The 25,391-nt window shown below is 40.2% G+C and overlaps 1 protein-coding gene across 4 annotated transcripts in view; it reads left to right on the top strand.

The window, feature by feature from the left end:
- The window catches only part of SLC2A12 (solute carrier family 2 member 12), a 30,138-nt gene extending 5,379 nt beyond the window's left edge, over positions 1 to 24,759 (top strand). For 2 of the 4 annotated variants that reach the window (XM_085301868.1, XM_085301869.1), the window contains exons 2-5: positions 2,047 to 3,369; positions 19,664 to 19,786; positions 22,456 to 22,588; positions 24,474 to 24,759. In XM_085301868.1, the coding sequence (XP_085157994.1) occupies positions 2,103 to 3,369; positions 19,664 to 19,786; positions 22,456 to 22,588; positions 24,474 to 24,570 (1,620 nt within the window). In that variant the 5' untranslated portion in view covers positions 2,047 to 2,102 and the 3' untranslated portion in view covers positions 24,571 to 24,759. Of the gene's footprint in view, positions 1 to 1,602; positions 1,608 to 2,046; positions 3,370 to 19,663; positions 19,787 to 22,455; positions 22,589 to 24,473 lie in introns of all 4 variants that reach the window. The other 2 variants (XM_085301871.1, XM_085301870.1) reach the window with 2 other exon arrangements.
- Positions 24,760 to 25,391: the final 632 nt, after the last annotated feature.

Below are 25,391 nucleotides of genomic sequence, written 5' to 3'. Positions count from 1 at the left end.
TACAACAGTAAAGAAGGTTGTTCCATCACTACTCTCTTGCAAATTTGCTTCTCACAAATTTGTCTCCTGTATTTCTTACAACCTAGCCCATCTCTATCACAATAAATCTATCCTCCACCCTCAGTCTTCTGAAAGACTTCCCGCAATACTTCTGTGTCTGCCATGGTTTTGTGGCCCATCACAACAAAATCCTCTGTTTGAGCTGTATCTTGTTTGTCAGCAACCAGAGCACAGAGGAGGGGAGCGCCCTGGCCAGCCAGGAGCAACGTGTGCACTCATTAGTTGGAGGCTGCTGCCTCTTCACATCTGGTTGGCTCTCAAGGAATAAACTGGGAGGCAGGTAGGAGAGCCAATAGGCTATATCTATCTTAATAGAATTAATGGGCTTACATGTATTCCCTGACCATGGAGGCATAKCTTACTCTACACAACTAAACTCCAAAATAACATGACCTCACAGGGGTTGCCTGCAGGGAGGGATCCTAGGCTCATGCTGTTAGCCAAGCGGTGTCTGGGAATTGTTAGAAGAGTGCTAGGTGGCATGGAGCAAAGTGATGCCAGGACCACGCTAACAGTTTCACAGGACTGATGGCCCTGTTCCAGGGTCCAGGCATGCACTGGTTTGATAGTACAGACATATCCCAAGGGTCCCTCCCTTCCTCTACTGCTTATTTTCTTTAGAAATGTAATATCCCCTCTCAAGTGGGACTGATTCTTACCAATGTGCTCAAAAGTTATTGGCGAGGAGCATCAGGCAGTCAGCATGATCAAAGAGCCTTAATGCCTTAGAAAAACAAACTAAAAATAAACAAAGCCTAGCATTATAAGCTAGACCTTATACCACTTTCCAGCTAAGGAAGTGCTTGTTCCAGGAGAATTAAGTGAAATATGGACTATGTTATGCTGCAAAAGTCACCTCTCCTCAGACACATGCTATCTCTCCAACTAACCACAAAATTAGAAGTCAGCTTATTCCTTTCCTAGTTGTGTGGCAGCCAGCTTCATGGTGAGAGGAAAATCATGCTGAGAGAAAGAACAAACCCAACAATAACAAACTGAAATATTCCTCAAAGTTTAGGGTGCAAAGGCTTCACAGTTAGCAGAGTATGATCTGTTAAATCTATCTTGCAATAATAAACAATGATTGTAGTTGTATAAAATAAGTTTATTTTAAAGTGGACATTCAAAGGCATATAATTTCCACTTGGTTTATATTTTCACCATCTGTTTTTTATTCCTGACATTATGGCCATTGTAAACTATGTAGGATATCTGATTTTCATATTCCAAAGAATCTGAGATTAGTGATGAGCGAAGTCATGAGTCATTCAAAGAGTTCATGAATTTGTACCTCAAAGACTGATTTCCCTAAAACATCCAGGCTATCTTGATCAGCCTGAAGGTCAGTGGATGGCACAGGTTTCTGTATGGCAAAGCCACACCACTGGCACCAGCAGCCTTCATGGTATCCTCAGGGGAAGCAAAGGAGATGGTAAATCATGAGGGAAAATTACATTATTACTTAATCAAGTCAGAGTTGAAGCAATTTGGCTGGAAAATTAATGCTTTCCTTGYCAATGGTATACTAGTTGGGTGAACAAGAGCTGGTGGCCTGGACAGTTTACTCTTTTCCATGACCCCTCAGTTCAGCACATGAAAAATAGTGAAAATGTCCCAAGGCAAAAACTGCATTCTTACCAAAAAGGTTGCATTGTCAATGATGCCTGCAAGGACATTTTTGAGGCAGAAGATTTACTTGATTAGGRACTGATCAAAATCATATTGACTACTGTTAGATCAGGAGCCTAGAAGCATTACAGTTAACGAGGAAAATATAAGAATTACAAATTTTATATATATATTTACTTTCAAAATKTTTTTATGTGGCCACTTCTTATGGGTTCATAGGCAATTATCTGCTTTTCTTAGAAGTTAAAATAAGCTTTTTAGGGCTCATATATCAAATAAACTTCATATTAATTACCAGAATGTTGCAAAACCCACAGTTTTGATTGTTTTTTTTTTCCTCTCTTTCTCTGATTTCAGGCTGTGGAACATTTACTTTTCTGTCATCTGTGATTGCTGCTATAAGTGGACTTCTGATGGGTTATGAGTTGGGACTTATCTCTGGAGCTCTTCTTCAGATGAGCAGCATGTTAGCACTCTCTTGCAAACAACAAGAAGTAATTGTAAGTTCCCTTCTTTTYGGGGCCTTATTTGCATCCCTCACTGGTGGATTCCTGATAGACCGATTTGGAAGGAGATTTGCTATTATTATTGCATCTTCTTTACTTGTTTTGGGTAGTCTGATCTTACTGCCCTATGAATCGTATGGAATACTTATTGTGGGACGGATTGCCATAGGTATTTCCATATCATTATCATCAATTGCTACATGTGTATATATTGCTGAGATCGCCCCACAGCACAGAAGAGGCCTCCTTGTTTCTTTAAATGAACTCATGATTGTGATAGGCATTCTTTTTGCCTATATTTCAAACTATGCATTTGCCAGTGTATCTCATGGCTGGAAGTATATGTTTGGCCTTGTGATTCCATTAGGTGCCTTGCAAGCTATTGCCATGTATTTCCTTCCTCCAAGTCCTCGATTTCTTGTTATGAAAAATAATGATGAAGCTGCAAGAAAAGTACTGGAGAGGCTGCGGGAAACTTCAGATGCTAACAAAGAACTTACTGTGATCAAGTCTTCCTTGAAAGATGAACATCAGTATAGTTTCCTGGACCTTTTTCGCTCAAAAAACAACATGAGGGCACGAATGTTGGTAGGACTTATGCTAGTGTTTTTTGTGCAAACAACAGGACAACCCAACATTTTATTTTATGCATCTACTATTTTGAAGTCAGTTGGGTTCCAAAGCAATGAAGCTGCTAGCTTGGCTTCTACAGGAGTTGGAGTGGTTAAAGTGGTTAGCACAGTCCCAGCCATAGTTTTTGTTGATCAGGTTGGAAGTAAAACATTTCTATGCATTGGTTCTTCTGTTATGGCAGTATCATTGGTCACCATGGGGTTAGTGAACCGTAATATAAACGTGAATTTCACCAATGTCTGTAAAAGCCAGTCTCTGGAGGATTCCTCTCTTCGTAGACCAGCAAACCTGAGCAATCTTACCAATGAGAGTCTCAAGGGCCTCTTTGCTAGTATGGCTTCACAGGAAAGAATATCATTCAATATGCAGAAAAAAACTGGCATCGCTGAGACAGGAGAACAGAACAGAACTGCTCTGACAGGGAGCAAAAGCACTACAGGATCTCACATGGAAAGCGAAGAAGTTCCTGTTGTCCTGAAATGGCTCTCACTGGCCAGCTTGCTTGCTTATGTTGCTGCATTTTCCATAGGTCTTGGACCAAGTAAGTGTTTCTTTTTTCCTTCATGATTTAGTAACTCTTTGTGACAATTTATTTACAAGTGAATTACAGGCTGACATGAGAAGTCCCACTTGGCATTGGTAATTCTCTATCCAGGCAAAGCAGTGTTTTCCACTAATATCACAGCATCACAGAATGGTTATGATTGGAAGGGACCTCTGGAGATCATCTAGTCCAACTTCCCTGCTCAAGCACGGAAGCATGTTAGGAAGGATCACGTCCAGGTGGGTTCTGAATATCTCCAGAGAAAAAGATGCCACAGCCTCTCTGGGCAACTTGTTCCAGCTCTGTCACTCTCACAGTAAAGAATTTATTTCTTACATTCAAGTGGAACCTCCTGTGTTTCACTTTGTGCCCGTTGCCTCTCATCCTATCACTTGTTACCACTGAAAGGAGTCTGGCTCTATCCCCTTGACATCCTTCCTTAAGGTATTTGTAGACATAGACGTTGATAACGTCTCTTCTCCAGGCTAAACAGGCCCTGGTCTTGTTACAGAAAGGCCTGATATGTACTGTTTAGGAAGAGGTCCTGCCCATTGAGGTCAATGTCCTCATTCCCCTTGAAAACTTTCACCTTCAGTGAAATTAAGAATCAGTGTGAGCTTTGTACAGCAAAATTATGTGACCTCAGGCTCTCTTTCCTCTTCATATTCTATTGTGGCCTTACATTAGAAAGGTTAAGATATATATGCATTYGCTGTTGCTAGCTCATAAACCCAAGGTAATGATGAGTTCTAGACCTCTCTATGGTATAGCACCCTCAACTCCATGAAATGTCAGCATGTCTGAGTTCAGTTGAGGATCCAGCCTTCTGACCATATAATAGTCTTCAGATATAGCTAAGAAATTCAAGGCATCATAGTTCATGAGCAAACTTTAGTATCATTGTTACTACTGATACTGAATAGTACAAATGGCAGAATACAAATGGAGTCACTGTACAATCAATAAGGTGCTATTCCAGCTACCGTCCTTCTTCAGGATCCCCAGTCTCTCCAGAGGAGAATATTTCTGACATTCACAGGCAGTAGGAATCAATTTTTTCCCCTTCCTTTCTGCTTGTTTTTTTTTTTTTTTTTTTAATAGCACTTGTATATTTTTTCACCTTCAAAAGATTGATTTTTTAAGTCACACAGCAAAAGACACATATATAGAGTCCATCACTTATTAACAGACTTTATATGCTTTTATGCCCTGGCTCAAACTTGYCTTGCAAACACAATGTACTCCTGCTGCTGTATAATGACAAAAAGCTTGTCACAAGAATAAAACCTAACAATTGCACTAGCAGTAACTCCCCAGCAGTATTTATTTATTTTAAACATTACTCACYAGGAGAGCTGTGTGAGATAAACATTCATTGCCAGGGCAGCAAATCTGATAACGTTAYTGCAGCATTATTCCCTTCCTTGCAAATCTTCCTGGGGCTGGATTCTGCTCTCAGTGACATAGCTGCAAAAGCAAGGGTGCATCCCTGAAAAGAATATATTACTTGAGCTTTCCTGTGTGTTCCAAGGGCATGTGTTCAGGTTTGGACYCTTGTTGAAAGCTGCTTTCCTGTGAAGTGGCTATAAATAGGTTCCTTGTCATCTGGGGTGGCATGATATAATGCTAATGATAATGATGTTCACTTTGTTGTAGGCTGCAGGAAATGTGGTGCCTTTGCCATGTTAATCTGACAAGTCTTAGACTCCCATGCTTACTTTCTGACCTCTTTCTTGACAGAGAGCACAGAGGTTCTAGATGAGCAAACGGGAGGGAACAGGCACCATCTCAGCTCCAGCATGCTGGAATCACTGATGACACAGACACAGTGAGGGAGGAAAGTGGATTTAAACTGAAGGATGCATCTGTGTAGCAAGTTAAGAACAGGTTTTACAAGAGAGAAACAGATGACTCGAAGTGCAGATAAGCATTTGCAGGATACTTCTGTACCTTTAAAAATTCAGTGTTCAGTTAAAACTGACAGTGTGTAGAAAATGCAAAGRTAAGAGAGTCAAGGAATTACTGGAATCTGCAAATGATCTAATGTAATTACATAGCCTGGGTTGGAACGGGAGGTTATGGTTTGTGTTTCATATCTAACCTTCAACATTTCCTGCTTGGAGTCCAAAGCCTTGAATATATATTAAAAGCCTAGATTTCTTATSCTTTGTGGGCCTTTCTTATTGTAAAGAATAAATCAAACACTTTCAGTTATATGAAATAAGTAGTCTGTAGATGTTTATTTTATTCACCTTCTAAAGCTGGTCTGAGGTCTGGAGCAGACCACTGGCCACTAGCTATTCTACAAAGGGAACAAGGCATCAAGGCTGCAGCATAAACTCCAGCACAGGCTGGCTGGTTCAGCCAGACGATGCCCCGGGAGCCCAGGTGCAGATGCACAACAATCCCACAACACCACTATATTTTCAATGCAAATGCCTCAGACTCTGCAGTATGTCRTCCTGCTCTGCTGGCTGAGGTGAAGGAGGTGCTGGGGGCACGTCTGTTCATAATCTATAGACCAAAGCAGGCTCTTTTAGACACAGAGCAGAAAGTTTCCTGCTCTTTCCCTCACCTTGCTAGGCCATTTCTGTAAAAAATTCAATGTAGCTTTATTTTGAATCCATGCTACATGACATTAGGTGGGGATAAAGGAGAACATATGTAAGCACCAAATGGCACACTCTTCATAGGGCAAATCATAAAACCTAGGCTGTATCATCTTTYTTACATACTTTTTTCATGTATTTTCCTTCCTTTTCTAAGATAGTTGAAGAGCTAGTTGCAGGCCAGACTTGCATAGCAGACTTTTGTAAATGTCTGAGTTTTTCATGGCTTCTCCTTTGTTCTCAAATTATTTGAAATAACTGGATTTTTTAATGAATTGAACATACACTAAATATATTGTCATTTAATTTATCAAAGCACTCAGGCAACACAGTGATGAGCCCTTGATAAAAATAGGCAGTGAAAGATAAAAGCCATTTTTGCATTATRAAAGAATTCACAGACTAGCAAGCATCTGCTTAATCTCTTTTTTTGATTCTAGAGTGTTCTGTTTTTATATCACCAACCCTTAGGCAAGATAAGAGGAGTGTTTCTGCTGCTCTGTTTTGGATTAATTATGTTCGATGAAATGCAATCCAACTGTTTGTTCACACTCAGTTGCACACAATTATTAGGATGTTTTATAGGTGCAACAAGTCGGTGTTGCATCACACCTCAGAACAGCACAGACTGTCTCCCTAGGGGTGTTTACAAAGGTGTTTCAATGCAGTTATTACTCGGCACTTGTCTTTGTCTTGAGTTACCCTTGTCTGTATATCAGAAAGGTCAAATGAGGATGAACTGCTCTCAGCAGGGAAAAGATACCTGCAAAGCCTGTAAGAAATATCAATCTGGCTGTACTGTGAAAAGTGCAAGGGGGACTCTTGATTGATTTCAGAGAATGTCTGCAAGGAAATGCAGTCCCCTGTGGTCAGGCATACGAACCAGCTAAGTGCAAAAAGGGGATATGGGAAATCTGAGCCTCACAGGAATGATGTTACACCTTGCACAGGGTGCACTGACCACAGGTTTATAACATGAGTGCAGTGCAGAGGTAGATCACCAACTCATCAACAAAGCTAAAAGCTAAGTGTGACCCTGGAAATGAATTAAATRTGAAGAAAACACAGAAATTCTTCTAGTCACAGCAGGTCTAGATATGACTACTTATTAAATGACACAGAATTCACTGAAATAGTTGCAGAGCAGCTCATTTGTGAGATGTTATGTTTAAATCATTTGGGGAGGCAAAATATAGTGGTCCTTTCTTACAAAGAAATATCTTCTCCATCACTGGTCATCACTGTTTGGTGCAACATATAGAGATTTAGGAAATATAGGAAAGCCAGACTTCTGGAGTATCAGACTTATTTTCCAAAACAAGGCTGCAAATTTGGAAWTCTTTGAGCTGGATGTAGCATGTGCAAGACAGTTCTCCAGGTAAAAAGCTGTAGGGCAACTTCAGCCTGCCTGAACCAGCACGAGTGCCCAAAACCCTGGTGCTTTTCTCACCCACTTGACAAACAAAATTCATTTAAGGTATAGGATGGCACTTGTTTACTAAAGACCTGATTCTCTGCCCTGATCTGCTCCATATGCACCATTTAAATCTAAATTACACATAGTYTTGGGCACCTTTCCTGCATATTTTTCTATACACAGCCTGAATGAGGAGGTCTTTGAAARCGTAACCTCATGCCTTTGACACAGGGTTATCTCAGCAATGGGTCAATGAAAGAGAGACTGTAGAACCATGAATAACAGTACAGAAATGCACTGTGGTCTGGAGTCAATCTTCTCCATCTGATAAAGTCAGAGTGGCTCCAAGTCCTGGGCAGAGAAGCAAGTTATTTTAGCTCAGTGCAGACCCAATAGAGACCTTGTTTCCCAGATCTGAATTTGTYGTAACAGGTATAAGGAACTGAGGCAAACAGGACTTAGGCATTACCTGGGGAGTTCTGCACGCAGATCGGGGAAGGAGCGGATCCATRCATATCACAGGGATGTTTTGTTGTGGAGTGGGGAATGCTTTTGTGGAGAGGTAGATGCTGACTGTCTGCATTTGGGTTGTGCATATGGCACTGATGCCTTGCTCAGAAGAGCTCCTCCTGCTGTGTCAGTTCTTAACAGGTTTCTGTGTAATTGCAAAAGCTTTTAAGTAGGTGACCGTATATTGGGGACAGTAGAGAAGATGGAAGAAGGATCATGTTCAAAATGAAAATTCAAAGGTTCTCATGAAAAGTGAAAACTATGAACATAGTGAGGGAGATAAGTCCCTCATTTAATTCAACAGTCGTCTTCTTATGAAATCTCGTGTCATCTGCACATGTATATATTTAAGTATTTTATTGGATTATGCAAGCCTAAATGCTGACTTCTAACATTCTCCTAAAGTCCGTAGAATTACACTGGAGACAAATGTAGTCCACTGGACTTTGTTTCTGTGACTCCCATACTATATGACTACCTGAGTTAAAGCATGACTCATTAGCATGGTTAAATGGACAAGTCTTTCTGTGCATTTTGAGGTCCTCAGTACTCTCCTCAGTCATTAAATGCACCTGTAACAAAAAACAGAAGAACCGGTTTCACATATGACACTGAAAAGCCCAGGGATCACAGAGGTCCTATCTCATGCTACACTTATGATCCAGATTACATACAACTATTTTTTTCTCCGCAACAAACTGCTTTCACATGTAATCTTGGCCACCAAATGCCCTACTAGAAACAAGAAAATACTATGGAAAAGAGAACTGTTAATATGGAAATTCTATTTCAGAAAATGCCAATAACTCTCAGCAGATTTAGTTGGTTGTTCCTGTGTTTTTGGAATATTGTAAACCGTATAGACTTGTACTAACCTGGAAAACACTGGTAGAAGATAGGAGCATTTAGAATTCACATGAATATCTTTGGTATTGGAGCTATATTTCAGAGAATTCACATCAATATCTTTGACGTTAGAGCAATACTTCAGGCTTTTACAAATCTTGTGGTTATTAGGTTAATTTATAGTGCATATACATTTGATATTAACAGGCATTCATGCTCAGCATTGACTTCTATGATATTTGTTTGCAATATTTTATTTTTGAGCTTCTACATTTTGCAGAGTGGTTGTACTATGGCCTTAAATTTTACAGAAATGAGCAGCATCAATTTTACATTGTTTTGTGGTTTCCTTTGAATAAGATAGCGTGTGGGGGGATTAAATCAAGTGATGAAAAAGAAACAAATATTTAAATGTATTATTGGATCTGATCCAGAATAATAAACCTGGAAAATGTGTGTCTTTCACTAAGGATCAGTACAGAAAGTCCTAYTGTAAAAAAATTTTAAATGATCTTGGATTCTGTATTTTAAGACAAGTTTTCTAGAATGGTTCGTTTGTCCTGAATCATCTCTTAATGCGTGCATACATGTAGTTTGAATATGATACTCCCAGTGTTTATCTAGTTCATTATTCATGTGCTATTCAAACAGTGCCTCATATGGCCTTTATTTCACATTGTGTCCATACCAAGCTGTGGTAGAAAGAAAAGGCATGCCAAAATGAAAATTAAAGCTTAGACCTTGAATTGATCACTCTTTCTAATGCCTTGCCCCAGGCAATATTTATCTGAAGGCCCTTGTTAACACGTAAGAATACAAGCAATCAGTTTACCTTTTCACACAATGATTGACAGAAGTTAAGTAAAAGCCTGTTTAAGATATTTTTGGACAGTTGAATGCTGAATTATAGGTTTTCAGATTGCAGAAGATGTTCTTCAAATTACCAGCAAGATAGGTTAATCTTACCTAACCTGATAGAACCTACAAGTTGGGAGGATTTTTTAAATGTGAAAAATGTCATAAAGAGGAAAAAATATTCCTCAGTACTGAGACAGGTCAATGTCATTAAGAGTTTCTACATAATTAGTTTAGGGCTCTATTTTGCAAGCAGCAGAGTAGCCTTATTCAACCCAAAGACTGTGTATACTGAAGCGCACAATGAAATCTGGGAAGTTTTCTACTGACTTCTGTGTTCCTAGAATACTTTTAAGTACAAGAGTGATGAAAYGACTTGGTAGTTCAGGCCAAGTGCTTTACCTTTTTAAAGGCAGAGCCCTCAGTACCATGAAAAGAGGGAGTGTGTAGCGAGAGGCACCTCTGTGGCCCGCACTGTACTGCTACGTCACCCTGGTGCCAGCAGTTCTGCCAGCGGTTGCTGAGCACAAAACTTGGCCCTGAGAGAACACACTTGAAACGATAGAAGATTGACTGCCTTTTGGCATACTACCCTAGACTTAAAGAGTGATTTAATTCAATATTTTGATCTTGGTGCTCTGAATTATATAAATAAGTCTCTCCTAATGTTTGYATTTTAATGAACCTATTGACACAAACATACTGTTTGACTTAAGAGGAATGACTCCTGTGCTTAAATTTAGACATAGCTTTAAAGTAGCTGGTTCGTTCTGGTTAGTTAACAGCTGCTGGCCAAAGTGAAGCATTTTAACTCCAGATCCACTTTATAAAAAATTTACATAATGAACATTGCTGTGATACTAATTAGTAATTGAATCTAATTTGTTTTTGTTCCACAAGGACATTATCTTTAGTAAAGTTGTGCACTGTCAAGTGAATCAAGCATATCATCTTGTATGTACCATCTGGTTGTCGTTCATCAACTATATTTGCCCTTCTTACATTGTAGGCCAAGTGTTATATTTAAGCATTCAGTAAATAATAGTGTCCTTTGATAATCATATCAAAGATAAAGAAAGATTTTACACTGGTTTCCCTTGACCACGTTCTTGCAGAAGAGATCATCACTGTGACACTGAAATCTGTTTATAGGGTACATGTCAAGGATATAAGTTTATAGCATATATGTCAAACATCATAAAATCCAGTTTTCTTAGGGAGCAAGGGAGGAAATCCTTTAGAGGCAGTTTGCTCTTGGGTCAGCTTTGTGAAAAAGCTAGAACTCTTTAGTAGGACCTCAAATGCAAAGCCAGTGTTTTATTTCTCTTGTAAAGAACATCAAGCCAAAACACGTATTATTTTGTTAAAAGAGAGAGGGAGAGAGAGGGAGGGAGGGAGGGAGATACCTGCGTGGTAAACATGTGAAATCATGTAAACTTACTGGCACTACGGAGGAAGATGGAAACTGGCAGCCTGAGCAGACAGGATGGTGTAATAGATAAACCACTGCGTTAGAATTAGGAGACTTCTTTTTCCCTAGGCCACGGAGTTTCTGTGTCACAACTCTGTATTTTGCAAGAGGAAAGGCTTAAATTGCCCCTGGTTGTTGTGTCCCAACAGCACACCTTTCTGTTGCACAGCTCCCTCAGGGCCTGACATTGCCCCTTGGATACTGGAAGAGCAGGTTCGTTTACCTCACCCAGCCGCGTAATTTCTCCTCTCCATACTTTCAGGAGTGAAATACGTGGTAAACTGAACGAGTTCAAGAGCAACTTCCTTAAGAATTAGAGCCCTTGGTTTCTGCAGCCATTCCTCTACAAATGCCTTAGAGGATTATCCTGGATTCAATATTCGAAACAAACGAACACCTACAAATAGGAATATACATTTCAGGTTTTAATTAGAACAGCCTTTTTTGGATGACAGTATGTGATTCATTATAATCAGGTGCATTTTCCCTTGAAAGCTTGTTTTCATTTTTCTTTCCTTTTCTTCTTTTTCCTTTTGCTTGCCATGCAAACTGTTCTGTGTTGATGAGACACTATGAGTGTCTATATAACAAAGGATGAGAGAGAGAGTGCCTGTGAAATCAAGTTGCAAACAGAATTGTCATTTCATATATCAGTGTAAAGCAATTTCTGTTATGGGATTCAAAAAGAGATGCAGATTATTACATATCTGCCTATTGTAAAGCTTTGATGCATCCTACYGCTATCTTTGCTGCTGAGAACACTGAAGGCATTGGGAAAAATGGGTCTGAAATTGGATTAACTAACACAGTCTTATCATTACTAGATCCTTATAGATCAACCAGTTTTTGCCCAGTGATCATTCAGATGGGAACCACAGTTTATAAGAATATGTTGAACCGCCTACATGGGACAGGAAAATCCATACTAGGCGTTACAGTTTTTTTCAGGCTCATGGAGACAAAAGTTAGAATATTAAATAAAAACACAAGTTAAAATGTAGGTTTAAATGCAGGGTCACTGTGGTGAGAATGAGCTTAGAAGAGGAAGGATGGCTAGGGAAAAGCAGAGGTGAAGTATATCTCAMCACACTCCTCCTCAAGTGGCCCAGAAGACAAGTGGCCCACCACCAAGCTGGTGGGCTGGTCCCATAGTCCATTCCCCCAACCCCCCCCTACTGTTTTAATGTGAAGGAGAGGAGATGCTAGAGAACTGAAAATTCCACATTCCACTAAAAAAGGTTCCTTAAAAAAGGTATATGTGAGTGTTCAGCCTGTCTTTTGGATAGCAATGCAAATAATTTGAACACTAGGCAGCTATTTTTATCTACTACAATACAGCTTCAGAGAGAAAAGAAYGATATCCCACTTGTTTTACATGTGTAATTTCAATGGTTCATCCTAAAAGACTAATCATTAGAAATGTAAATATAGTATACCAGAACGGGAGAAGAAAAAAGAATTTCGGATTAGCTTTGCCAGATCACCACTCTTTGGTTCATCAGTCCTGATATMTTATAACCAGTAGTCATCAAAGCTACTCAGTCAGAGAGAAGCTKCAATCAAACCTTTTTCAAACATCTAGAAAGCTTTAGAAAACACACTGTTTTCACCTGCAGAAATCAGAATATAGCCAGAGGCATAAGATTAGCTGAGACCTCTCTTGACTTCCTTATCTGTTAGCAGTAAAATTGTTCCACTCCCTTTCATGTGCCCATGGAGGGTTGGACTTAGCTTTTGACAGACAAACAGTCCGCTGGCCAGTCACATGCTCTCCAAAGTAATGCATCCTTTCATTGCCTCCTTATTTGCCAGCAAATTTCAGTCCGTTATTCTTGCATCACGCCTCTATTACCTGATCTGGAATAGGACAAACTCCTTCCAGCTCTTGTCTTYTTTCCAGTCCAAACATTCCTCAGTTTTGCAAGCCCCAGAAAACCTCCAACTGTCTTTGCTGTGCTTCACCAAAGCTGCTGCAAAAGCATTTACAGAGGTCATGTTCTGTGGGTGGCTACACTGTCAAAACACCATCGGGAGAGATGTTAAACTCCCTGTACAGCCTGCAGGGATGTTTGTCCACAAAATATTTTCTCTTTCCTTTTGAGAAGAGTTATAAAAATCATTGCCTGCAGGAACTGAAGAAAATAAAGAAAGACTAGGTACTGATAGAAATAATCCATGTTAATATGAGGCAGTAGCTCCTTGATTCTGCTTTGGAGCTGAGTTGTGGGAAGGAGCCCTATCTTCCACCCTGCAAAAGCAATTTACATCATAGCGGGAAAAGGCACTTCTTCCAGCGTGAGGCTCCCTCCCTCCAGTGGCCCCTGGAGGAACTGGGCCCAGCTTGGGCTCTCTTTGCTGTTTACTGTCTGCCCAGATTTCATGGATCCTGACCTGCTGACTCCGCTGCTTGGGTGATTCCCTAATCCAGTTCAATCACAGTGAGCTACCTTAAAAAATTTTCACAGTTTGCTCATTTGGATCATTTTGACTGAAATAGGGCAGGGAGTGATCACAGACCTCCTCCTCCAGTAGATATAGAAAGGTGGGAAACTCAGCAGCAAGGCCGAGGTGAGTGACGGGACGTGGTATCAGGGCAGCAGCCTCTTTATGTGGTGCAATGTCATCCCAGTATCCAACTGTCCATGCTGGGAGCAGTGTGGGACAGTGCTGGTGTGTTACAGCAGAAAATTCTCGTTCAGTTCCAGCACCGTGTGCACTCACAGGCAGGAATCTCATCCCTGTGCACACTGCAAGGGCTTGGGCCAATGACCTCTACGAGAACACCGGTTAAAATCTGCACGGCAAGGCAAACTACATCTGAAGCTAGCCTTCTTGGAGAAGCAGTTGGTCATCTAGCTATTTGTGTTAATACTCAGTAGAGCCAGAAAACAGATAAATAAAAGACCTATTGGCTTTCATAAGCCCGGAAAAAAGTTTGCTTTCAGCAAACCTAGTCATTGGCCATGTCCTTTCAGTTCCTTCCTCCCTCAGCAGCTTGATAGCTGCTTGCCTGAATCCTTTCTTGACTTTGTTAATTTGCTACATGTTCTTAGATGTTCTGCCTGCATTACTTGTGGGATAATCCCTTCCCTATCTTCGGTCAGGTTTCTCGTTGCTAACAACTCAGTCTGCTCCTTTCAAAGTCTTACATACTTGTGCCTACTTCTGTCCTAAGCTGTAAGTACACTTAATCTCTTTCTACAGCTTATACCTCAGAAACTCTGAATTCTTTCAAATGTTCCAATTGCTACTCTCTAAATCTCACCATAAAGAACTTGATCTCACACAATACAGGTATAGGAAAGGAAAAAATGCTAAGCAGCAAATGAATACCAAAGGAATCTAATATTTCATTAATGAGAGCTGCTGTGCAGCTTCCAATTTACTTTTGCCTCCTGGCAGGAATGAGGTCAAAACAAAGACATTCTTCATTCATGTACGTTACTTCAATGTTGAGTTCACAGTATTTCTCAGATGTTCCCATTTTCTGCTTCTCTGATCTAAGTCTCTATCTTTTTTTTTTCTTTTTCTTTTTAACTGCATAGTTGAATAAAGGAAGAAGTCACACAAGGTTCTGAGGCATCTCTTTGCTAACAGCCTGAATATAAAGCTCCTTAAATTTTCCACATTGGCTCATACAGAAGGGCCACACAATCAATCTATTACCTTGTCGCCAAGAACAGTCAATAGCAGATGCTCAATACATAAGAAAAGGCACATGCAGAATGCACAATATGTCCTTCTGGCTATCTGTGGTTTAGGGACTTCAAAAAAAAACACTAGGGGTTTATCTCTGTTATTGTATTTAATAGCCCTTGATGGATCTTCTTCCATGTGTATAGAGAAATAATATTTCAACATCCAGCACTTAATCATTTTTAACTGGCTAACATTTTCCACATCTGAAGCATCTTGTGAAAGCGAGCTCCATAATTAAAGTATGCGTTCCCTGACAAAGCACACCCTCCTGCTTCCCCTGAAGTTAGCTGTGCCTGGTAACTTTAGTTGAATTCTTTTTGTTTGTATCCTACAAAAAGCAATGAAAAAACCTGCTCTATTCACTGTCACAATGTTATAGGCTTCAACTCTTGTTTTCCCCAGCCATATATTTTCTAAGCTCAAGAGCCCTAATTCGTTTAATTGCTCCATGCAGAGAACCCCTTCCATACCTTCCTTCATCCAGTTCTGAGAGGGGACCAACCTACAGTCATGGGGGCGTGATGTGCACACATAGGGTGTAGGAACACTTTCTGTCTTCCTTGGTGCTCCTTTCCCAATAATTGCCAAGCCTCTGTTTGCTCCACGAACATTGCCTTGCATGAGCTGATCTGTCTCTGAACTGTCCACGAAGGAGTCATCCCCCGAGTCATGACGGCGTTCGGGTGCGGGGGCTGAGGGTCGGTTTTCCCCATATGTGGTACTTAGCCTTTATTAATAATGAATTTTGTGTGTCATCTTATCGAAGTACTCTAAGATTCTTTTGCAACTCTTTGCGATCCTTTTTCATTGTTATTACCTTGAATAATTTAATATCATCAGTAAATTTTGTATCTCCATTCACCTCCCTTTCCTGAATCATCTGGCAGTATTCTGAGCAAATGTAGTTATCCTTACCCTGTGAAAACTGGCCTTATACTTTTGTTTCCTTATACTGCAGTTAGAAATAGTCTGTCAGGATTTGTCTCCCATAAACACAGGCTCTTTTGGAAAACGCTTAAACTTTTTCAGAGTGAACACTGAGGTAAAGAGCATACCCATATTTTTCTCCTACAGCCTGCATTACTGAAGTACTGTCCCACACACAGGCTGGTAGAAGCTCCTGCTTCTGGCATGTTATGTTCTTAGCATAAGAGAATTTTCAAAATAATTGCCTTCCTGGTTATGATTTAACAAAAAACTTTTCAGGATTTATCCTATATTTTCTTTGTTTGGACACAGCACACAGCTTTTTTGGAATGGATTTTTCTGTTTATAATAGCTTGTTATTATAATTAATTGTTTAACTTAATTGTTTAACTGTGCTGAGCTTTTTCTATTTATTTGGTTGTATATATATTTTAAGTCTCCAATCAGGTAAGTTACACATTCTCCATATCCTTTCTAGAACATTTTCCCTTATAACAAGCATCCTTATTTTAATGTTCTCCTTTTGAAGCTATATGTTACTATGGTAGAACCTTAGCTCTTCCATTTCTACAAGAATATTGAGTTTGAAATGTTATAACCAATAAAACAGAGTATCTTTGTGTATTTTGGTCAAGTGAATGACTGTGTATCCKAACCCTCTGTTCTTCCTATTTGGGTAAAGAATTTTGGCACATCGGCTGAAGTGAGTACCACACAAAGGGACTGTGGTACTTACTGAAGCATTTAAGTATTCTTATCCAACGTGATATTTTATTTGAATTAAATTCTACATCTGTATATGCAGTGGGTGTCTTTTTCTCTAGATTTTACCATAATAAAATATTCAACTGTACATTCATTCTTAACCATGGTCTACATACTACTCACTACATGTCAGCAAAAGTGAGGCTCTTTTAGCCTCATTTCTTTACCACGTTTGAGCTGGAAAGAACAGCTCTTTTCTCATGCACTCCACAAACACTAGCCAAGGATTGCCAAAGTAGATATCAAAAAGTATTGAGTGTATGCAATATGATTACTACTGTCATTTGGAAATAAGGTTAGATTACATAGCAGATGGAGAGGGGAGGAAGAGATTTTATTTGGACCTTGTTTTCAAGGATGGGCTGCTTTCCACTGTGAAATGTAAAGGCTCAGTTTGTGAAGGTAGAGCCTGCAGTTTGTTTGCAGTGACTTTGGGAGTCTGCAGGTTAAATTTCTGCCACGCTGTGTGTACGTCTGAAGGTGGCAGCAATCATTACTATGAATGGGAGTGAGAACCCCGTTACTGGCTTTCCAAGAGAAAGCCACATCTCCTCTGAGCCTACAGCAGCTGCTGCTTTTTGGCAAAGATACAGATAGTAAAAACAATCCCAGAGAGCTGCTAAAAGCAAAGAATTGATCATTATCACTGCTTCAGCTCGGGGAAAGGGATAAACTGCAGTAAGTGTCATATTTCTGCAACTGCTATTTCTCCATGGGGGAGAGGCGGGAGAACAAAATTATCCACTGCTTTCCAATGAAGTAGAGGTCAAGGGTATATCAAAGGAAGCAGCTACCACTAGCAAATACGAAGAACAGATCTGGTACATTGGATGGATCTTTCTGAACTAAAATAATTGGTTGAAATAATAGCAATTAAGCACTACTGTGGCTGATGCAGATGCTCAAGTACTTTGGTTTCTGAACAGAAAAACAGAATGTCTTATACTTCCAAACAAATTGTATTTAGCCTAAAAGAGCCTATCTGTCCTCATAAAAGTGCATGGTACTGGAGCTGCTGCAGTATCACTCATGTTACCTGTGGCATAAGCAGTCTCCCAGTGCTCATAATACTATTGAAACTAATCTGGCTCAAGGCTTGCCCAGTACATCAGAGCTGCCATGTCGGTGAACAGGACATGATCCATCTAGTTCAATGCCTCCATGAGCAGCCACTGACAATTGCTTGAATGTAAGAAAAATCTCAGCTAAGCAAATGCAGAACAAAGTGCCCAGAGAGAAAGTGCACTCCTAATCCTGTCATCACAGGTTGGTTTATGCCATGCAGAAGCGGGTTTGAATTCTTTCAAACTTTATTTTAATCCTATCTAATGTGTCTATAAATATTCTTTTTGCCGATCCTCACATACAATCATTTTCCAGTCCTGCTCAGCTTCTGGCTGTAATGCTATCCTATGAGGATGTATTCCACAGGCAGTTTAGGGACTGCTAAGAAGAGTTTCTTTGTGTCTCACTCACTTCTCTTGCTTCGCATTTTTGGCTAGCGCTTCCTGTTGTGACATGTTATATCATCTATGACTAACAATATATATTTCAACAGGCCTGATGCTGAAGAGGGACAAAATACAATAATAAGATTCCCATGCATTGCCAAGGCCTGGTTTCACTCAGGAGCAACACTAGCTGGCCTGATGTTGAAAAATATCTGCTTTAAAAGCCAGTAATCTTTTATTTTCTTTTTTTCCCATGTGTAGAGAGCTCAGTGAACATGTCTGAAGCGTTTATTTAGAACAAAGTTTGTCTTGTCAGCAGTGGATATATTAAACTTTGTTGTGATCCAGGTCAGCAAAAAAAGGTGTCTCTACAGCTGTTGTTAGATATGCTTGTTGTAGTATAACTGTGTGCTATTTGACTGTGTGTAACTGTATTATGCTGTTATGCGTTATGGTCTTGATTGTTTTTCCTACTTCTGGAATAAGGTCACCACTTTACTAGGTCACTCACAGTGTGGAAGTAAGGCTTGGTATATTTTTTTTAATTAAAAAAGAGGCAGCGGGGGGGGAGGGAATATCTGTGTCAGCTCCAAAATATCACTAAATTTGAATCTGTGGTACTTGCTTGACTCTTCTCTGTTAACACAAGATTCAGTTGATTTTTCCTTTTTTCAGTTAGTCCTTTATACTCTCCTTCCACACAGCATTTTTTTCTTTTACATCTTTGCTAGTACTGTGTTAAACAGGTGCCTTAGAAATGTCTGAAGTGTGTGATACACACTCAGACTCACAGTATTCTATTTTTAAAATGTAACTTTATGACTGTACAATGCAAATGTCCTGAGAAAACCCCTATCTGTTATTTTTCAGAAACTACATCACATAGGATCAACCTTAGTATGGGCATGTCCAAGGATTTGAAGACACACTTCATCCACATGTAACAATTGTGTTGGTCTTTCGCTAACTCATGACCTCTCCATAAGTTAGAGCAACCTTGCACTAATGCCTAACAAAAGGAATTTTTTTAACATCGAGGAATTGCCATAGCCCAGGAATGTAGAGTCTTTTATTTGCTTTTACTGTTAAGGTGGTAACCCCACCAGGTCTACATGACTRAATTTTTTATTGTGAGCTAGAAACAACAGCCTTTAGATCACTTGTACTGTGGTGTGGTATGAAGCAGCCAAAGATCAGGACCTCTGTCTTCATTTATACTTCAGCAATCTAATTGTCTGTAGCAGAGAGCTGGAAAGGCAAACCTGCTTCAGTTTGGCAGGCTGATTTATAAGGTGGCATAAACACACAGAGCTGCTCTGAAACTAAAGATTACTTTGGTTTGCTGCCCCAGTTCCATTAGTGTTATGTCACTTGAGAGTTATTTAGTCAGAGCTCCCTTTCATACACAGATGTGCTGTCAAAGCTCACTTCCCTGTGGCCTTTCATATTTCTACGGTTACGTGTGCACTGCAAGACCCAGCTCGTGGCTCTGCTCTGCGGTGCCACCCACGCTCTCACCAGCGGAGCAGCTAGCCAGAACAGGACATCCCAGTCTGCTGCCCGCTGCAGCACACAGCTATAGGATAGCACAGGTTATCCTCCCAGGCTTGGGACTACAGGTACTTCACATCCCTGAAAAACACTTTATTCTTTCAAATTGCTTCATCTGAATTTATGGATTTATGGCAAGGAAAGCTGTGCTGTCAAAGATAACATCTTTTATTTTTTTCTTCCATTTCAGTGTCTTGGCTAGTATTGAGTGAAATTTTCCCTGGTGGGATCAGAGGACGGGCCATGGCTTTGACCTCTAGCATGAACTGGGGTATTAATCTTCTCATCTCCTTGACATTTTTGACTGTAACTGGTAAGCCTTCTCTGTGACACTCCAAGTTGATGTTCTCCTAGTGGGCATAACAAATCTTCCAACAGAAATACTATTGCTAGAACTTCGTGCATCATGCCCCAGGAGCTAAATTCAGAGGTCTGTTTAGGTGCTGTTTGGTTTTGTAACTTTAATGTATCCTCTGGATCCTTCTTATGCTAGTAATTTTGACTGTCCTGTGGGCCCTACAACAACACATCCGTAAACAGCACACAGTAAGCGTAGCAGAGGAGACTGAGGATGTGGGCTCATCATCATTTTATATGTGCCCTGCTGTTTAAGGTAGCAGCTCCACTTTCCCTGCACCACTGGCTGGGAATCTCTTCTCCCTTTTTGAATGGACATGGTGTTGTCAGCCAGATTAGGGAACGGCCCTGGCTGAAAACTACTCTGTGTACAACTTTTTTGTTCAGCTCACCATGCAACTGTGTAAGTGCTAATACTGGGACCACAGAAAAAGAAGAGAGTGTGCGTAGCTGCCTGTGGGACACTTTTCGGCAGCAGCCCACAAAGACACCGGTTGAAGCTAGTTGTGCAGCTACAGCATCACAGCATTGCTCTATCAGAACAGCTGGTAGATCAGCTCTGCAGGCTGTGAATCTGCCTTTCAAAAATACTATTTTTTTAATGAGTTATAAATGCATAGTATTTAGGCTTTAGTCTCCCTCTGAAGTCAGTGAAGTTCTGCTTTAGATCAGATGGCAGCTTTTCTGATCATTTTTTACCTAAAAAAAATAACATCACATTAAAGTCATTCAATTGAATAGGAAGGTCCTGACTTTGAGAAACTTTGATTTAGAAAAAYATGAATTTGCAATGTAAAAATTTTTCATGTTTTAATATCACAAAGTAGATTACCACATAACTAATTGTAATGCAATGATAAACAAAAGAAGAGACTAATTATCAACATTGAAATGCATTGATTGGAAATAAGTTTTTCTAATTTTATTTCACAAGAAGCTTTGCAAATTTTAATTTTTAGTATTATTTGGAAGAAAATATGCACTGTTGATCAAAATCTAAGGAGGAACAGAATTTCCAGGTTTCCCTTAACTCTACATTACTCTCCAACAGAGGCAGAGACAGGCAAGCAATTGAAAGCAGACCCACAAAGAGTTCAGAGGTGGATTTCATCCTGTTAGATGTGTTTTGAGATGGGTTATTTAAAATGAAGGTGACCTATGACTAAAATGTTTCACACTGGCATTTCCCCTTTTTTTCTTTTTCTTTTTTCTTGCTTTTTCTTCTTGCTTTTGCTTCTTTTTCTTTTTTTCTTTCTCTATTTCTCTTTTCCTTCTTTAAGAAGAAACATTGATTAAATATTGATTAAAAGGAAGAGAAGGGTATCAAGCCAAATCCTTTGTGTCTACACTAACACTTTAATTCGATCRAGCCTCCTCTTCAGAAGCAAGTCTTCCAGTTGTCCTGACTTACTGCACCTGGGTTTGCATCATAGAGCAATTCCAAACTGCACAAACRTTTGGACAAAACCAATCCTCCTCCCTGTGCACAGTGAATACTCCCCAGCTGCGAAAATTTGTTCAAGTCCTTGAACTAGAATAGAACTTGTCTTAAGGAAATACCCCCTGAAGCAGACAGTGTGGACATCAGGCTTTTAGCATCAACTGTTTCAGCTTGTAGATCCTCTCCTAACGTGCAGTATTGCTTGTTAATGCTTGTATATCCATTATTTTCTTCTTGGCTACAATAAATCTAAATCCACAGTAACTCTGTTGGTTTAGCTGGATCTAATCTGGATTTATGCAAGTGTAACTACAAGCAAATATGAGTTCCTAGTCTTCAGCAGAAAGGCTTAATTTGAAATTCTGTCTTCAAATAAGTATATGCTGATCTCACTGAAGCCAGTACGACCTGTACTTAGGTATCTGATGTAGAAGATCCTGGCTGAAATAGCAGCTTCAGCTGCAATTTTTAGCTCATGACACAATTGGCAAATGTCTCAACTGGCTGGTTCAGATTTAGCAAAGAAGGCTATAGGATTGCAGTAGCCTGTCAGTTTTGTGCATATCCCATCCTCAGACACATGCTGTGGCTGTAGCGCGTCTCCCTTCAGCCTGGGGACATCATCTGTCCCTGGACTGCAGTATCAAAAGAAAAAAAATTATTGGATGGACCCCTTAGGACTTAACTCTTAAATCCTTTTCTTGGACAGAACCCCTGGCTTGCCGTAGAAATGCTGGGAACTGACAGGCTGAAAGGATTAACTGGAGTCAACTAGAACAATGTAAAAAAAATGCTTTTTTTCCCTCTCTGTATGAAAGAATTTGCAACAAAACCAGACACGGGTGGAATTTTGAGGAGCTTGTGGCTCCCTGTGCCTTTGCATAAACCAGTAACAATGGTTACTCACTGTTTTCATCCAAAGTGACACTAAACATAATACATCAATAGGCTTATGCTAAACAGGCCAATATGGACTCCTCAGTTTTCTTTCATAAGGACTACTAGAAAAAGCAAAAGCACCCTTCTTTTTCAAATTATAGCTAGGCACAAATAAGAGAGCTRAGAATAATAGCCTAACTTCTCTCTGATTGCTCCTGTGCACTAGAGACTGTACTTATAAAATATACCAACATAAAAATTATTGTAATGCTTGAAAATAATAAATATGTTTTCTTCTTTTGTAGACCTTATTGGCTTGTCCTGGATGTGTTTCATTTACACAATAATGAGTCTAGCATCCCTGGCTTTTGTTATTGTGTTTATACCAGAGACAAAAGGCTGCTCTTTGGAGCAAATATCCATGGAACTAGCTAAACAGTAAGTACTGAACATGACTGCATCCCAGTGGTGCCAGAGGTGCAAAACCTTTTAATGCTATATACAAAGGAAAAAAAAAAAAAAAGCTTTTTTTTTTTCCCCCGAAAGAACGAGACTCTGTCAAGGCTTCAGCCTGCAAGTGCGGCCACGGCGGCCAAGCAAACATTAAGCTGGTATGATAGTGGTTTTCTTCCATCAGCTTTACTGTGATGAGTATCAGTAGCCAGACCTGGCTGCCCATGCACTTGGCTGATTTGAGTTCCTGGAGAGGAGGCAGAGCACACAAGTGACCTGAGCTTGCATGTCTAGGGCCCTGTCTGCATTGGCCAGCAGGCGGGAAGAGGGCGAAAGAGATCTGTCTCAAATGCTTCAAGGTTTTATGCAAATTTTTCTAATTCTTTTAGACTGGGATTTCTAGTAGGTTTCCTGAGTCTTGTGTGGCTCTGTAGGAGATCATATCCAAAAAAGGTTCTTCCAGTATATGTTTTGTATCTACATCACATTCAATAAATAGAGTGTAACAGCAGTGAGAGAGACAGATATATATGCTGGTGATGGGAATGGCTCCAACCTTTTTTCCTTTAATATGACTCATTTTGACTGTTCTTGTGTGACTTGACTCCATCTGTCTTTTTCCCATCCTCAGAAGCAGGGCGGTCCTTGGAATTACATATCTTCAATAGAAGTAGAACATCAGTTTGGAGAATAAAATTAAACAGTTCTCTGGTACATGCCATGTACTCACAACCTCCAAATGCGGGTGTCATTGCCATAAATTAACTGGTAATTTTTATTAAAAATGTGCTACTGCCTCCTTCCTTTTCAGTTGTTTCTGGCCATAAAAATACAGAAAAGACTGTACCCTACCGAAAGTAGGTCTGGTATGTAAAACATGGGACTCTTCTGATATGTGCAAGGAGCACACTGCACCAGCTTTTTGCTCTCTTGAATTGCTCTCAGAAGTGTTTAGCATAATGAATAAAAAGGAAGAAGAAACCACAGAGAGAATAATCCAGTGACCAAATTTTCCTGGGGCTCAAGGGTGACAGCAGGGCTACGCTGCCATGAGTGGGCATGCTGCTGGCAGCTGCTGCTCAGCAGCATCCCGTGATTATTCAGCAAATCCTAACTTCAGCAGGCAAGTGCAGCCTCTTTCACTCCGTCCCTACCTGGAAACAAGACAAATTGCACCTGGTGAAGCAGCCCTGAAGACGCAGGGAGAAACACTCGGGCTGAAAAATAAGACACACATTTTTTGATAGTGAAGCTAATTAGCTTGGAACAGCCTACTGTGATGGGTCACTGTGTATTTGGAATTTTTAGATTATTATAGAAGATTTTTCTAAAGGGTGTGCTACAACTCTGCCAGCCTTGAAGGAGTTTGTTTATGAGGTAGGAAAAAGTAATTTTTTCCACTGCAGAAAGCCTGCAGTTAATTCTGCTGCAGGAACAGATGATTGCTGCACTTTCTGCCCTGGAGGTCTCCGATCTCCCTGGCAGCACAACGGGGTGATTACTGCTTAATAGGCTGAGAAATGCGGATTTCTGACGAAGCCTAAAGCTGGCTCTTCCTTTCCTTCCTCATCTTGGGAAAAAAAAAAAAAAAAACAATGTACAAAGCCAAAGCATGGTTGCAGTGAGCTAAAGAATCTGAAACCAGGACAGTGCCATGGACGGGGAAAGCTGTGGGCAAATCTGCCATCTCGTGGGGAAAGGGGGAAGAAGGATGCAGGCAGGGGCAGGCATGCACCTCGAGCCACCCTGGGAACAGGCTGGTTTTAGTCTTCACTTTGCCAAACTGTGCAACTGCACTGCCAGCTCTGTATCTARTGGGAAAAACACTCCACCCAGTGTATTAAACGGTGATCGTTTTCTTCTCCTTCAGGAAATACGTGAAGACCTCCTTGTGCTGGGTGAACCAGCGCAGAGAGAAATTGGTGCCAGTGGAACCTCCCCAGAAGGAGAAAGAACAGTTCTACTAAAGCCAAGGGCGGTCAAGGCAGCCTTCGCCAATGGACTGATACAAAAAAAGYGTACAACGATGCTCACACTATGATGGGACACTCACTACCTTTATTATACACAAGATATTCCCCCTATCATTCTTTAGTAGAACTTCTKTAAGGGACAGTTTATGGCCAACATTAAACGTTGTTGTAGTTTATAACTTATTAGAACAGTAGGCTCAGTCTGTTTTTAGCCAGAATCTCTCAGCGCCTCTGAATTTACTCACCTCTTARAACAGGAGGTGAATGGAAACTGGAATTTTTTGCAGAATTCTAGTTACCCATATTCAAGACAAGAGTTCTTACTAGGACAGGTGCAAAGAACTACTGGGATGCCAAGGAGAATGAAAAGCCTGTCTCTTATCAGGAAAAGAGGTTTGTTTCACCTAGCAGAAAAGGGGCTGAAGGGATTAACAGCTGTCTGTTAAGATATTAGGGAAATAAAGATCATAAAGAAAAAACAGACAACTATGGAAGATACAGGTTGATGTTAGTACAGAACAACTGGATATGAACTGTTTAGGAACGAATTTAGGCTTGAGCTTAACAAGACTTTGACATAGTCTTATTAGAACTTGAATAGTTATAATACAGAGCACATTCAGTTTATAAAAGCAGATTTTACATGTGGTTTCCTGAGATGGCACGGGCCAGTGACCTAGATTATACTCCTAARATATCGGTCAAATTTTTTAATGTGGGAACAGTCATATCATCAACTATTTTAGACTGAGGGGAGCCCTGCAGAAGAGGAGATAAGATTTCTTCGGCTTCCCAGTCTAGCAAAGTTGGAAGCT

This window comes from Rhea americana, unplaced genomic scaffold (assembly GCF_003343005.1).
Source record: "Rhea americana isolate MKP2758 unplaced genomic scaffold, rheAme1 scaffold_180, whole genome shotgun sequence".
NCBI lineage: Eukaryota > Metazoa > Chordata > Aves > Rheiformes > Rheidae > Rhea > Rhea americana.
Note: the sequence above shows the minus strand (reverse complement) of the source record. Positions and strands in the feature narration are given on the sequence as shown.